This window comes from Schistocerca serialis, chromosome 3 (assembly GCF_023864345.2).
Source record: "Schistocerca serialis cubense isolate TAMUIC-IGC-003099 chromosome 3, iqSchSeri2.2, whole genome shotgun sequence".
In the NCBI taxonomy this organism is placed as follows: Eukaryota; Metazoa; Arthropoda; class Insecta; order Orthoptera; family Acrididae; genus Schistocerca; species Schistocerca serialis.
Window position 1 is genome coordinate 606,437,340 of NC_064640.1, and position 16,452 is coordinate 606,453,791.

At 43.3% G+C, this 16,452-nt stretch overlaps 1 protein-coding gene across 5 annotated transcripts in view; it reads left to right on the forward strand.

Moving 5' to 3' along the window:
- The window catches only part of LOC126470490 (histone-lysine N-methyltransferase EHMT2), a 279,877-nt gene that overhangs the window by 236,749 nt on the left and 26,676 nt on the right, over nucleotides 1-16,452 (forward strand). For 3 of the 5 annotated variants that reach the window (XR_007586218.1, XM_050098361.1, XM_050098363.1), the window contains one exon: nucleotides 5,084-5,185. The exons of the other annotated variants lie outside the window; for them this stretch is intronic. Coding sequence is in view for 2 of the 3 variants with exons in the window: in XM_050098361.1 (XP_049954318.1) it covers nucleotides 5,084-5,185 (102 nt within the window). In the remaining variant the exon portion in view is untranslated. The remainder of the gene's footprint in view (nucleotides 1-5,083; nucleotides 5,186-16,452) is intronic. 5 annotated transcript variants of the gene reach the window in all.

Consider the following 16,452-nt stretch of genomic DNA (forward strand, 5'->3'; position numbering starts at 1 on the left):
ACATAAATGACCTTGTGGATGACATCGGAAGTTCACTGAGGCTTTTTGCAGATGATGCTGTGGTGTATCAAGAGGTTGTAACAATGGAAAATTGTACTGAAATGCAGGAGGATCTGCAGCGAATTGACGCATGATGCAGGGAATGGCAATTCAGTCTCAATATGGCAATTCAATCTCAATGTAGACAAGTGTAATGTGCTGCGAATACATAGAAAGATAGATCCCTTATCATTTAGCTACAAAATAGCAGGTCAGCAACTGGAAGCAGTTAATTCCATAAATTATCTGGGAGTACGCATTAGGAGTGATTTAAAATGGAATGATCGTAAAAAGTTGATTGTCGGTAAAGCAGATGCCAGACTGAGATTCATTGGAAGAATCCTAAGGAAATGCAATCCGAAAACAAAGGAAGTAGGTTACAGTACGCTTGTTTGCCCACTGCTTGAATACTGCTCAGCAGTGTGGGATCCGTACCAGATAGGGTTGATAGAAGAGATAGAGATGATCCAACGGAGAGCAGCGCGCTTCGTTACAGGATCATTTAGTAATCGCGAAAGCGTTACGGAGATGATGGATAATCTCCAATGGAACACTCTGCTGGAGAGACGCTCAGTAGCTCAGTACGGGCTTTTGTTAGAGTTTCGAGAACATACCTTCACCGAAGAGTCAAGCAGTATATTGCTCCCTCCTACGTATATATCGCGAAGAGACCATGAGGATAAAATCAGAGAGATTAGAGCCCACACAGAAGCATACCGACAATCCTTCTTTCCACGAACAATGCGAGACTGGAATAGAAGGGAGAACCGATAGAGGTACTCAGGGTACCCTCCGCCACACACCGTCAGGTGGTTTGCGGAGTGTAGATGTAGATGTAGAAGGGGACAAGGAAACGAAATGAAACTTCATGGGTTGAGAGTGTATGTGATGTTACTTCAATGATAGCAAACCTAAGTCAAATTTACAAACAACGTCGCAGTATGAGCCCACTTATCAGTATGATGTTGCACAACCTCTGACATTTGTGCATGCATTGATTCAGTTGGGAAGGTTGTCATAAAGTCATTGTATCCACTCCTGAGGCAAGCTGGGCCACAAATGTTGTAACTGGTCCTTGATATCCCAGATATTGGCACTGGGATGACATTCATGTCCAAGCTGATCTGACACATGTCTATTGGGGACGGATGTGGGGACCCTGCTGGTGATGAGGTTACGTTAACAATATACAGGCAGTTCATAGTCAAATGTGCCATGTGTGGACAAGCATTGTCCTGTTGAAAAATGGCACAACAGTACTGCCATATTAGAGATAACGAGAAGCAGAGAGAGCCCATGATATACTATCATGCCGTCTGAGTTCCTCAGTCACCACCGGCCATGATATGAAGTCATATCCAGTGTCTCCCTACACCTTGATGCCAGGATTAAAACCCATGTCTCTCTCTCTCCAAAATATTTGAAAAATAGAACCTCCCCCCACACCTTGATGCCAGGATTGAAACTGGTGTTTCTCTCTCCAAAATATTGGAAAAATAGAACCTCTCCCCAAGAAGTAGCCTTACTCGCTGATGATGTTAGTCTGGGGGATAGTGAAGAAGAGCAGCATATCACTGGACACAATGTGACACGTTTCATCAGCAGTCAATGCTTCCTGGTCAAGGCACCACTCCAAATTCAGCAACTTGTTTTGTGGTGTTAACGACAATCTATGCATGGGACAGTAGTTCCTTGGTCCGACTGACTAGTGGTACAGGATGCTGCTGGGAGTCCAGTGGTTGTTCTTGCTTCACTTGTGTGTGGGTGAAATCATGCACAGTTAATTTATTGTGCTATGGAACAAACCTACAGAGTGACACAGCTTGCTCCAACAACATGGAAAGGTAGTGGCATTGTGCTGCATACATGTAAATTATGTTGTCCACAAGTCACTGTATGGTGCGTGGTGGAGGGTGCCTTGTACAACTACTAGTCATTTCCTGTCGTGTTCCACTCACGAATAGTGAGTGCCTGTATGTCTCTGTACAAACCCCAATTTCTTTTATCTTACCTTTATGGTTGTTAAATGAAGTGTACACTGGTGGCGCTAGACTTCTTCTGTTGTCAGCTTCATATGCTGAGTCTCTAAATTTTCGCAACTGTTTCGCTAAAAGAATATCATCTTCCCTCCAAAGATCAAACCTACCAGCAACAAATCTAGTAGCCCACCACTGAATTACTTCTTTTTCTTCCTGTGATCTGACCTAGTGGGGATCCAGAACACTGGAGCAGTACTCAAGGATGGGTCGCACAAATGTCCTTGAAGGGGTCACCTTCATAGATGAGGTACACTGTCCTAAAATTCTCCCAATAAACTAAAGTCAACCATTTACCTTTCCCACATCTGACCTTACCTACTCATTCCATTTCATATCACTTTGCAGCATTACTCCTAGACATTCAGCCAACACGACTGTCGAGCAGCACACTATCAACGCTATATTTGAACATTACAGATTTCCTTTTCCTACTCATCCACATTAACTACATTTTTCTACATTTAAAGCAAGCTGCCATTCATCACACCAACTAGAAATTTTGTCCAAGTCATCTTGTATTCTCCTACAGTCACTCAATGATGACACCTTTCTGTAGTCCACAGCATCATCAGCAAATCGTCACATATTACTGGTCACCCTGTCTGTCAGATCATTTGCATATGTTGAGAATAAGTGTGATCCTATCACACTTTCCTGATGATACACTTGACTCTCATGAACACTTGTTGTTGAAGGATAATGTACTGGGTTCTATCATCTAAGAAGTCTTCAAGCCACTCACATATCTGGGAACATATTCCAAAGCTCTTACCTTCATTAACAGTCAGCATTGGTGCACCATGTTGGAAACTTTCCAGAAATCTAGGGATATGGAAGCTGCTTGTTGCCCTTCATCCATGATTCACGTGATATCAGGTGAGAAAAGGACAAGCTGAGTTTTGTGCAGGTGAATCTTTCTAAATCCATGCTGTGGTTGCCAGGTAATATCAGAATAAAGAGAATTGGTAGGTAGGCAGGAGGTAAATTTGTTTATGAGCCTCAACATCATGTATCAATGAGATAAAGAGTGACTGGATGTGAGGGGCAGGTAGCTGCATATTTGAAACCAACCATCTGTTCATGGAGTTCCTCCTTCCGGTCACACAAGTTGGAAGAAATCTCACCCCTACACTTCTGTACAGGATGTAGCAGCCTTAACACTTGTCTTTTTGCTTTGGCAGCAAGACCCACCAGTTTTCAGTGCCTATGTCTTACAGATTTTGATCTGTCAGACTATCAAAAATCTGGAAAGGAAGATAGCAGTATGAAATAAGATAGATTTCTTCTGACAACATACAAGAGGTGTTAAGTGACAGACAAGCATATTGAGAGTAGCCAATACTTATAATGTCTACCAGCTACTTCCAATGGGCCTATCTGCCACTGAATGCTTCCTCTATATGTTGAGTAGCAATCTGTCCCACTTCTTGAGTGAAGCGAAAACACACGAGGTTGCATTAGCGACCTAAGCTAAGTCGGCTGGTACCTGTCTGCAACAAATCAAACTTCTGAATATGCACTAGAAGAGAATGACAGACATTTTAAACAGAGTAATTGCAATGCACATGTTAACACTCCTCAAATACTGATTACAAAGTGCGTGCATCATAGCAACCATTCATTTTGCCTGCCATGTTTTTATTGCAAAAATCTTACTGTATGTTCATTTCAAAATGTCCCTTTCTCGTAGCTTTCTTCCACTGAAGTGAAGTCAGTCCAAATCATTTCCGCAAGGGGTAGCTGCGTGGTCTGAGGCATCTTGTCACAATCCGTTGGAGGCTCAATTCCTCCCTTGGGCATGGGTGCGTGTGTTGCCCTTAGCGTAAGTTAGTTTAAGTTAGATTAAGTAGTGCGTAAGCTTAGGGGCTGATGACCTCAGCAGTTTGGTCCTTTAAGACCTAACCACAAATTTCCAAAAGTCCCAATCATTGTGGCATGAAAATAAATAAATGGAACTATCTGTCCTATAGTGCATAAATACTAGTTGACATATTGTCTTTAATGGTTTTGAGGTTTCATCATTATCACATGCATTCACCCCCCTCCCCTCGGTTGACTAATCTGAATGCTGCAGTGCATTTGTGAAGCTAAAAGTGTTTCTGCTATGCACATGAAGGTGGAAAAAAGCTTTAAATGGAAGCTACAATGTTCAAAATGCAGCTAGTAAAAATGTTATACTGACAAAAGTATAAATGTATTATGCCAATTGAAGATGGGAGAAAGCCCAAAACAAGGCTTGGCATAAATAAAGCTATGCCAAAAGTGGCTAATTGCTGTATTTATTCAAATAGTTTGGTGTACAGCCATGAAGTTCAACCACCATTAACATGGATAAATTAATCTTGCTTATTGCATATATTTTGGATTATGTCACTCCAGACATTCAGATATTTCTTACCATATCATTCATGTTATGTCACGTGTATTTGTAGAATGTTGATTAAATGATTTTAATTCTTGAAATTCCATTAAAATTTTTACTGGAGCTGAAACTAGGAGAGACTACATGAAAATCAAAGCCTAAAATTTTTAAACAAGATTGATAAGTGCACTCAAATAGTAGTTTGTGTTAGCGCAAAACTTCCTTAGAAGTGTAGAAACTTAAAATATTCAGTGTTGGATGTTCCTCCACCTGGTGATAGAAAATTGATTGGGGATGAGGAAAAAAATAGAGAAGCAGTTAAAAAAGCAAACTGAAGTAGGTAAGTTTCTCTCTAAGCTTAGAGTCAAGACTCTCTTAAATTTTCTGCTTTCTTTTTCTTCTCACTCTGGGTGCTAAATCCTAAGTTACATATTTCTTTTAACTTCTTTCTGAAAAACTTCCACATCTTTACTTTTCTCTTATCTCTTTGTTATTTATTTTTGTAGTTAGCAGCCTTTTTTTTAGTGTCTCCACATGATTGGAAATTAAAGAAACTGTTTTAATTTGTGTAGCATAAAAACATCCAGGTCACATTTATCATTTCTTTTTCCTTTTATTTTCTTTTCTGTTTGTTTTGCTACAGAGAAGACACTTTGGCCATAACTCAGTAAATGAGCGTAAAAATTCAGTAGAATTGGTTTCCTGCAGTTTGAACCCACAGGAACGTCTAGGCAAAACTCCTCATGTAAGTTAATTTGATGACTTATTACTCCACTTAGATTATCATGGTGATTTTTTTTCCATCATGGTGTTTGTTTCCACCGTGGTGATTGTTTCCAGTGGAATGTTGTGTACCCCTTGTTCTCTTTGGAAAATGTGCTTGGTTTAATTTTAGTAACAGCTTGCTTTTTCACTAACACTTGGTGACGTGCTCTTTGTCTTCAACAGCCAGTCAGATGACTGTACTGTAAACTGGATTGTAATAAAATGTGTAAAGAAAGACAAGGAAGAAATTAGATTCTGTGAACTACTACTTTCTTAGTCTAATGGTTAAACTGATAATCTTGGGTGTTATCGCTGTCTGGTTGTTGCACATGAAATGTTAAATTTGTCACCAAAGTTTCAAACAATGGAAAATAAACATTGTGTTAAGGCTATGACAGAACAAATTTGATTTTCTAGACTGAAAAGCTTCCATAACTTTCTTCATTGATTAACTTTTTTCTATTTAATATTGACATAGATACAGGTTCATTAATGAAAACAGTTGTGGCATCAAACAAGATATCACACACTGTGTCAAGATGTCAAGGAAATAAATAGTAAGCCACTCTGGCCCCTTGTGAGTGGGTGGGGGATGGAGGGGTGGGGGTGGGGGTGGGGGAGAGAGAGAGAGAGAGAGAGAGAGAGAGAGAGAGAGAGAGAGAGAGAGAGAGAGAGAGAGAGATATCACTAAGAGAGTGATTTACATTTTAAATTAATTGAAACCTTCTACATCATAGCAACAGATCAAAATTGTGGTCCATGGAACGTGTAATAACTAACTACACTGGAAAAGACACTAGCAGAAATGAAATAAAATGATGGAATATACTGATTCAAGTTTTTATAATTCTTGTAAATTGGCTCAACACATGAAAACATGTTTTGCGTAGGATTAATGGGACAGAAACAGCCAAAGTAGCCATATCAACTGTTGGCTAACATGGTTTGGGGTTGGCATAGATGTCAAACACTGATTTACATTTGCACAGTGGACATAATAATATTATTAATGAGTTCCTGAGGGACACTTTAAGCACCTTCAAGAAGAGCTATCACTGACTCTAGTACAGTCATGAGAGTTGTTGACCTAGTTACAGTAGGTCTTTTTAGTCAATTCTGAATCATTTTCAACAGGATGAACAGCCAGGTAGGGACTGAAGCTTCAGGAATATGACACCAGAGTAATATACAAAAATGGATGCAAGCAGAAGGATGTCAACTGCCTTTCACGGAATACATTGGAGAAAGATTTGCTTACTGGTGAAATCCTAGTCATCACTGCAGTAATGAATATTGCAGTTCTACTTTGTGAAGATCTTTCATTACTGAAGATTATAGAGGCATTAGAGAAGAAAGAAGCTGTGAAAGAAGAACTGGACAGTAACAGGTGGAACATTGTAAAAAAGGAATTATGGCCGATGATGATTGTCATCTCATCTCATTTACAGCCAGACATATTGAAGTATTTTCATGATTCTCTGATATCAGGTTATTTGGGGTTTCCAGTAACCCTGGTTTGATTTGGAAGAAGGTACCATTGGCCAGGTCTGTACTGATCTGTCAAACATTGCATATGCCACTGTAGAGAATATCACTGATGTAAGCATATGCCTCAATTACCCTCAAAACACCTGAGCAGGTGCTTAAAACATCAATGTAGGCCTGTGCTGTTATAGTGCCATGCAAAACAACAAGGGGTGCAAGCCCCCTCCATGAAAAACACGACAACAACATAACACCACCTCCTCCGAATTTTACTGTTGGCACTATACAAGCTGGCAGATGACGCTCACTGGGCATTTGCCATACCCACACCCTCGCATCGGATCGCCACATTGTGTACTGTGATTCGTCACTCCGCACAATGTTTTTCCACTGTTCAAAGGCCCAATGTTTATGCTCCTTACACCAAACGATGAGTCCTTTGGCATTTACTGGTATGAAGTGTGGCTTAAGAGCAGCCCCTCGACCATGAAATCCAAGTTTTTTCACCTCCTACCTAACTGTCATAGTATTTGCAGTGGATTCTGATGCAGTTTGGAATTCCTGTGTGATAGTCTGGATAGATGTCTGCCTATTACACATTAAGACCCTCTTGAACTGTTGGTGGTCTCTGCCAGTCAACAGACGACGACAGCCTGTACGCTCTTGTGTTGTACGTGTCCCGTCACATGTCCACTTCACTATCAAGTCGGGAACAGTGGACCTAGGGATGTTTAGGAGTGTGGAAATCTCATGTACAGACATATGACACAAGTGATACCCAATCACCTGACCATGTTTGAAGTCTGTGAGTTCCGCAGAGTGCCCCATTCTGCTCTTTCACGATGTCTAATGACTACTGAGGTTGCAGATACGGAGTACCTGCATTATGTGGCAGCACAATGCACCTAATATGAAAAATGTATACTTTTGATCTCTCTCTCTCTCTCTCTCTCTCTCTCTCTCTCTCTCTCTCTCTCTCTCACACACACACACACACACACACACACACACACACACACACACACACACAGAGAGAGAGAGAGAGAGAGAGAGAGAGAGAGAGAGAGGAGTGAAGCATGGGGGATGGTTACTAAGGGGCTCTTGCAAGGACAGCCTTACATAATTTTAACAATACATCTTGATTATTTGCGTTTAAATGTTAGATTTATATTAAAAAAGGACCATAATTAGGTGATAAATGAATGAATTCTTGCTTGATAAAATTTGGATGACGGCGGATGGTGTGGCGGTGGTGTGGGACACTGCGAGTAGCACTCTGGTTGCAGCTGTTGGCGGTGGCAGCAGTGGAGGTCGCTGACTACGGCAGGCAGCAACGCGCTGTGATGCACTGCAACTTCCGCCGGAGCGTATAAGCGGACGGTTCTGCAAGGGTCGATGCACACATCAAGAGGGGGGAGGGCGGAAGGGGTTAACACTGGTGTAACACTTAACACGCATGGTTTGTTGCTTACATCTAAAGGAGGGCCATGCCTCTTCTTTTGGGTAGATTTTACTTATTTACTGTTCCTTTCTACTCACTACTATCCTTTAGTGACTACTACAGTATGGGGGCAGCAAGGAACACTCTTGCTTCCATTTCACAACATAAAATGGTATTCCCCAGGAGATTGCTGTGCAGGGACAGCAGAAGGGGGCAACCGAAGTCGCACAAAAAATCCTTTTCTAAATGCTACTCATAGTGATACACCAATAAAGATAATTTCTAAAGGAATATATACAGAGCTAGGACAAGTGTGCAAACACCTCCTCAGCAGGGGTAGTGGTATTACAGGGAGAGCTATTAAATAGTGAACCGCTACCGTTAAGTAGCACATGGTATTGGTGAGTTGCTCGAAAGTATTCATAACAGAGTTATACTCTATATAGTACTCTCCGTACATTGTCACTCAAAACTTATACAATGAATGACGAATAAATCATATGAAAATTAGAATTCATTGCAGCAGACAAGGCGAAGAATAGGGAGGAAGTGGTAGTGTTCGGGGACATGACTGGCTTATCACAAGGTGACAGCTGTGCCGGTCCTTGTGTTTGCACCATGCTCTGCTTATAATAGGCGTTCACTGGTAGCATAACATGCAATTTAAATGACTCCAAAACTTTGTATTAACTGGAGACTCACTGCATCGTAAAGTGAATCATGGCTAATGGTTTTGCTCTGACCTCGGAGTGACAGCATAAAACAGACCGTTTAGCATCACCTACAACAACACACACACACACACAGTCACTCTTGCCTGTACACAAATCAATTTACTGGGTGAAACAAATCAAATCTTTTTCATCATCAACAAAACTTCGCTGTCCTCTGGGGGTTAACAGCTGGAAGTTATCTCGTAGCATCGTGCATTGAGTTAACCAATCAAGGAACTACCACTTACGAAAAACAGAAGGCATGGACAGAAAAAGAATAAATGGTCGGGAAGGATTTCAAAGAACTGCAGGGGTAGACGTCACTAGCAACAGGGTAGTGAGGGAATGAGGGCGGTATTGTCGTGCTTACTCGTAATTTTGATTGGAGAGGGTGCAACAATGAGGGGTTGCATTAATAAATGCCTGCAATCAATCTGTAGGTGGAGTTCACTGTATGTAGGGGTTTCATAAGTGATTCGCTGAATCGAAAGCTTTAGTACTGGATGTTGGGGTTTAGGAAGAAAAGGGATTTGACCAATGGGAAAAATCATGTTGTGTTTAACTTGGAGTTTGTTCTGGGTATATTCGTGTACTGCCGCCCGCGATCGCAATTCCAGGGTCGCCCAACATACTGGCCAGTTCTGCCGAGAGACCCACCCACGGCGAACTGGGAAGGTGTTCATGTTAAAGAGTAAGGAATGGAGTATAATTGGGAGCAGGCTCAGGTAACAGGTTTCAGAATAAAATTGATTCAGCAGTGATACTAGTTGCAGGGTACGGAGATATGGAATAGGATACACACTACGTCTACTGGGTGATTGGACACTTGCTCGGATAACTAGCTGAAACACAATTTTTTTGCCAAGAGTGGTACCTCAGAAAATAGTTAATGGGCCACTGCACTTAAGGGAGGAGTGATACCTCTATAAAATGGCTGGAAAAACGTGCCTAATATACAGGGTTATATTAGTTCCTGTAATCCTGTCGGAAGGCATAGCCTAGCTACCCTGCCCTGACTGAAGAAAGGAAAAAGACAGAATAGACACGTTGACCCAGCAGTAGGGTAAGAGAAAGGGGGGCGGGGAGGGGCAAAAAAAAATCTGCAGCGAGTAATACGGCAGTAGAGCGTACCGTCCACAGGGACTTCCACAGCAGAATAGGTCGCATACCGCCGGCCTAGCAGGAGAGTAAGGAACCGAGTCAACGAAATTTGGTCTCTACTAAGCTGGGTTTACCATGGGTCAGAACAGGTCTGGTCTTTGTTAATCAGCAGTGAATCAACTACACAGCAGCTTGGGGAAGGTATATGATCTCCTTAAAAACAAAATAGATGGGGTACAGGTGTGAGTCAGTTATGACGTAACGATCATGTAGCAAATTGCTCATGGGTGCAGGTAATTACTAATACTATATGAAGATGGGTGGTGGACTTTCGAGAAAACTTCTCGGGCGGCTCGTAAGCCATACAGTAAAATCAGTCACAAACCACGAGCTAGTGGGTTTGGGAGTGGGGCATCTCATTGGCCGGGACTATGAAAGTCACATAGCGTCAACAGTAGGAAGTGTCAGTGTTGGAGAACAGTGGCAGATATCTGGGGTTACTAGTGTGTGAATGTATGTTTGTGTTGTTGGTTCGGAAACAGCTCTGCTTAACTCTTATGCCAGGGAAAAGTAGAGGTAAGCTGTGCTGTAAAGCAGTTCTGCTTAGCCCTCATGCCAGGGAAAAGTAGGGGGGAGGGGGGGGGGGGGTGTCGTGTTGCTACAGTTGTATCATCACTGATCAAATCCCTGACTATATGGTACAGCCAGGTTTCCGTACAAGGGATTGCAATGGGTGAATAGTCTAAGGGCATGATACTGATTAGACCTCTGATTGCAATAAGTGAATAGTCTAAGGGCATGATACTGATTGGACCTCTGATTGCAATAAGTGAATAGCCTAAAAACAGACAGGGTGCAGAATGAATGCTGCTAGAGGAGCGCAGAAGGCTGAATGTGGCGACAACAGTGAAATTCCAACTGTAGTAGCTGTATTGGAATATAAAAGGCTTCCTTCCCCCCTCCCCCCCCCCCCCTCCTCCCCTGGGGGGAGGCAATGACGCACAGATGAAAGAGGTAGGGAGGCGATCGGTTTACAAAAGTGAATATTGAAAGAATAAACCCATCAGCTGGGCACTCTGTGGGCGCTAACCACAATGTGTAAGGCACATGGCCCTGGAGGAGGGAGGTAGAAAGTAATGGTTGAGGTGGGAACAAGCAACTCAAAGCAAAGCTAGGAACCCAGTGCAATGCACAGGTGAGGAAGACATAGGGCGATTACTTCTCGAGAGGGTAATTACTACAAAATGCCTAAGATCCCTGAAGTAACAGGGTGAGTTATGAAAAAGAGGGCGCGAACTACTGCAATAGTGGTCAATAATCTACTGTAGTGTATAATATATTTTCACAAGATACTGCGTTAATGTGCTTGGGCGATGATGTCACACCATGGGCGCTAATCATTAACAAACAAGTGCTTATTTCAGCGGGAGCTTCCATCTTGCAACATCGTGGGCATCTTTGTTTGAATAAACAAACAGGTTTTTCTCACTTCCTAAATGCACATTGGGACACTGTTACCCAAATGGTAGCAGTGTCGATTTTTGTTCTCGCTCGTAACAACTTCACTTCCTCAATCAATTACTTTGTAAGAAGTAGGGTGAATAATAATGAAACCTAAATTCATCTGGGTGAACTGTTAAATGTGCAACACCCATGTGGGGGTGCTAACTGCTATTCTTCATTTACTTGGGTGAAAATCACATCTCTCCTACCACAAAATCTCTCCCGCTTACTGCTCTACAGCGAGAGGGTAGCATACTTCTTCTCTACTTCAGGGGCACATTCAACTCATCTCTATTGGGTAAACATATCATTTCTCTATCTTTAATCTTAGATTAGCGCTTCTTAGTCTAGACAAGACATTTCTTAACCTGGTAACATGCTCATCTATGGTCCTGGAGAAAACAATGATATCATCTAGATACACTAGGCATATTGTCGGTTTCAATCCTCTAAGTAATAGGTCGGCAAATCTTTGGAAAGTGGCTGGCGCATTGCGCAACCCGAATGGCATTCTCAGAAATTAATATAGACCAGAGGGAACTACAAACGCTGTTTTTGGCCTGTCCTGTGGTGTAATCGGTATTTGGTGGTACCCACTCTTCATGTTAAGGGTAGTGAAGTATTTACAATTCCCTAACCTGTCCAGTGTTTCATTGATACGGGGGAGAGGGTAAGTATCAGGAGTGGTTACCTTATTTACTGCTCTCATATCGACACAAAGATGGTAGGTCTTCTCTCCGTTTATTGACTTCTTGGGGACCACAATGATCGGGGACGACCAGGGACTGGCGGAAGGTTGTATTATCCCTGCCTCTAGCTGCTGTTGGATAGTTTTCTCCACAACAGGCTGGAGGTGATACGGTATTCTATATGGTTTCTGTGCAATGGGCTTTGCATCTCCGTTAGGAATTTCATGGTTAACAAAGTCAGTAGCTGGCAAATAACGCCTTTCCTGGAATAACCAGGAGTGCTCTTCCAAGATGGAATTTGTTTTGGGCAGCCGCAGGCAGATAAGCTAACTTATCCTTAAATTTGTCTTTGAGCATGGGAGCTATATGACATATGTCATGTTCTGGGAGCCAGTGTTTTTGGTTAGATTTTGGCTTCTCTTGTACAGTCTGGGTTTCTTCAATCTCGTGGCCGCTAGCTGTAATGGTGCCACTGGGACTCTCTACCTCCTTCGTTCCAAAATTGTCCAAACAGACAGGAACGTAAAATTTCTTCCCCTGCACTTCTGCTGTAGTTAAACCACGTTTAACGTGGACCTGTAATCTGTCTAGGACATCGTTTTGACGAAGAGGATCCACCGATACGGCTGTTCTCGGCGGTTCGCGGGATTTGACCCCGAGCGAGAGAATGCATCCCGTGCCACCGCTTATTCTAACAGAGGTAGTTGTATGTAACACCCACATTTGTGTGGAAGGAACCTGTGGATCTGGCCGCGTTTCACAAATTCCTTGTGATGAAATGACGGGTTTCCTCACCGAGACAGACGGTTTGTATTCTGTAATCAATTACACTCTGGTAGTGGTGAAGGAAATCACTCCACAGGATGACTTTGAAATCTTGCCTTTGTTTCCGAATTACGTCCATGTCAAAAGGGTAGTAGCTCTCTCCGATTTTCAACTTAACTTGACGATACCCAGAGGGTATGATTATCTCGTCACTCAGACCATTAATGTGGTGAAGAGGTGGTTTTAACACTTATCTATCCCCGTGCCCTACGAGTAACACGCTAGTTTTTGCTCCCGTGTCAGTAAGTATTCTTACCTTCTTTCCTCTAATTTTACCTTGAGGACAATACTTGCCACCTCATTTAAGACACCATGGCCGGCTGGATGCATAAGTTTTACAGGGGGCACAGTCTCGCGGCATGACTTGCCCCTCAACCATTTCCCGGCTGTCTTTGTGGTCGTGGAGGATTGTTGGTGGATTGCTCCCTCTGTTGGTTGTACAAGGGCCCCCTGTTTCCTAAGTTCTGCGGGCAGTTTTTACTCATGTGCCCTATGATTCCACACTGAAAGCAATAAGGTGCATGACACTGTGCGGCAACATGGCCTGCCTTTCGGCTGCATTGGCATGCCTGCTCGTATTTGAAAATTGGACGCGGCTGTTCGTCTGGGTGCGCCGAACTAGCAACAGAATGTGCTACCTCCTCCTGTATCATCGCAAGTCGTGTGGCATCATGCAACAAGGCGGGTGATGCTACTTTGACCTCCCCTCCCACATATGGGTCGATTCCATGTATAAATACGTCAATTGAGCAGGCTTCCACTTGCTCGATTAACACTTCGTTACATGCGGGATCCGAACCCAGCGTGTAAGTGCGGCTAGCCACAGTGCGGATTCGGTCAGCAAATGCCTATACGTCCTCCCCTTGCTTCTGGCAGAGGGTAGATAACTTATCCCTGTAATAGTGTGCGTCACGTCGGTTCGAATACCTTTCTTTCAACCCAGCTTTTAACGTGGCGAAAGAGGTGTTGTCCCTAAGGATGTGCACTGATTCAATATAGGTGCGGGTGTCACCTGACAATGTAAGGCAGAGTACATTCACCAGGAAATCGTCTGGCCAAGTGCAAGCGTGGCCTACATCTCGGACAGTTTGCAAAAATAAATTTATATGTACTTTGGGTTTCTGGAAAATGTTGAGGTAAAGTTGACTGCAGGGAAACTGTCAGCCAAGGTGGCAATGTATGGCTGGGGTACTATGCTACTGGAGGTGCTTGCAGCCATCATTTGCAGCGTAGCAGGGTGTGTTTCTGGCACTCTTAAACTGGCAGACTGGGTTTAAGCCAATTTTTGGCATCCTTCTATTAAGTCTATCTTCTGTAATAGTAATTTGTCGATTTCTGCTTGGAGGGCAGCTACTGGGTCTGGTTTTCCCATAGGTGGGGAGTTGTCTTTGCCATTGGCGGTACTATGGGTTTGAGGCATGGTTACAATGCTAGGGCACCTAGTGCTCGCTGGAAACTTTACAATCGGAGCAGGAAAAGAAAGAAAGAAAGAAAGGACCTGTATTGGATGGGACAATGGCATAGCTGACAGCATGGAGGTGTTGGCTTGGAAAAGTGAAGTGACGAACTTAGAGAAGTTGTGGCAGTGGTGTGTTGGGTGACGGTGGCGGAGGTGAGGGTGGTGGTGTCGACGGCCAGGCACCGTGTCTCAGCTAGCTGCCCGGAACGTGTCCGTACCACGGCGTGGCGTAGAAGGCGGCTTCCTGCAGCATAGCACGGTCCTGGACTGCGTGGGGTGGCAGCAACGTGGTCACTGGTGGTGACGTGCGGCGAGGCACCCAGCCACGTGGCCTGGCGTTGGCTGCGGCAGCTGCTTGGAGAAAAGTGCCAAACAGCGGAATGCTGCGTGGCGATGCCACGAATGTGTGCGTTTATTATTGCATGGCACATCGCATCTGGCATGTCAAGTGTGAAGTAGTGCTGGCAGCTTCAGTAGATACGGTATGGCTGGTTAAACTTCAAATGAGACGGGCCTAACGGTGAGCCATGCCACTTCTGACACCAGTTGTTAAAGCGTCAGGCTCGGCCAGGAGGGAAAAGCTGTAGACACCAGTAAAGAAAACATATTTTTATATGGATTAGAGTTTAATGCCATAAACAGGCAGGCCTAGAGAAGCCACCGGGACTGAATGGGCTACCGCCCAAGAGGGCAGGAGAGGAGGGCGTCTGGTCAGTTTGAAAGCTACCAGCAGAAGAGAGCGAACGGCGTGTCTGCTCCCAGCAGCTGACCACTGTTCCACCCCCACTTGACCACCTCCAAGCCTCCCTGTTGGCTGGTCATATCGTAAGACATGCAGTTCAGTAGTGTTACCTTGTCAGCAACATGCCAGTTTAGCTGCTGATGGTTCAACACATGAGTTTCAGGGTGGTTCTGTGCGGTTTTGTGCAACATGACTGAGACGCTGCAACTTACCGCCAGGCAAAAAGCACTGACGAACATCAAGTGAAAAATAAAAATCAAATTTTTATACCAGAAAACCCATTCAGTAACGTCCCCCACTTTACACCACTCTCACACGCAGCGAAGTATCTTGAGGCGACCCTCGGTAGGCATCTCACCTGGGGGCCATGTATCAAAGAGGTTAGGGCGGAGTGCTTGGCTGTCTATGGGTGCTGTACCCCTTATTAAACTTAGTTAACTCTGCCCTCACACTGTGGTATCACATTAGATCTATCACTGATCTGGCCAGTGCTAGAATATGTGGCCGTGCTGTGGGGAATGCAGCTGACATTCATATGTGAGAGCTCCAAGGCTTGCAAGGCAGAGCTCTGTTCCTCGCCATGCATCATCCTTGTGATTTCCTGACATGGGACTTGCTTTACTTCACTGGTGCACTAATGGTGGGTGATCGAGGTTCAAGCTAACTGCTGATTAGTACCACAAAATATTACAGTGGTCAGCAAATAGGCGTATTGTAAATTTGGGCTACTAGATTCACAGAAGGAGGCCATTTGATGACATGACTTGTTGTTACAATGAACAATCTTGTAACATAAGCTGGAGAAATATTGTTTTCTGTCACAAACTGCTCTTGAATAAGATAGGAAAAACATGAAAAGTTAGGCCAACAAACTTCACATCACCCCCATGTAAACGGCTTGATGCAAAATTTTAAAAAGTTATTGGCAGATATTTTTATTTACTATGAGCAATTTGAACGCAACAACAATGAAGCAAACTGATTTTGCACTTCTCAAGCAGATTAATCTGTGATTAAGTATTTATTTTTATGAAACAAAGATTATCAGCTGCCTGTCACAGACAGGAGTTACATTCCATGAATCCATTAAAATCCAGAACATTATTGTCTCATTGAGAAGGTTAAAATACAGAAACTGGTCAAAACTGATGTTATTATTGATAAACATGAGCATTCAGTTTCCAAATTATTTCTGTGCCTTCCAGATCTGAACTTATACATACACCAATATAACACGAAGTTGAAGAGGAACTAAAAAAATGATTCAACGATATGTGTATAAGGGAAAT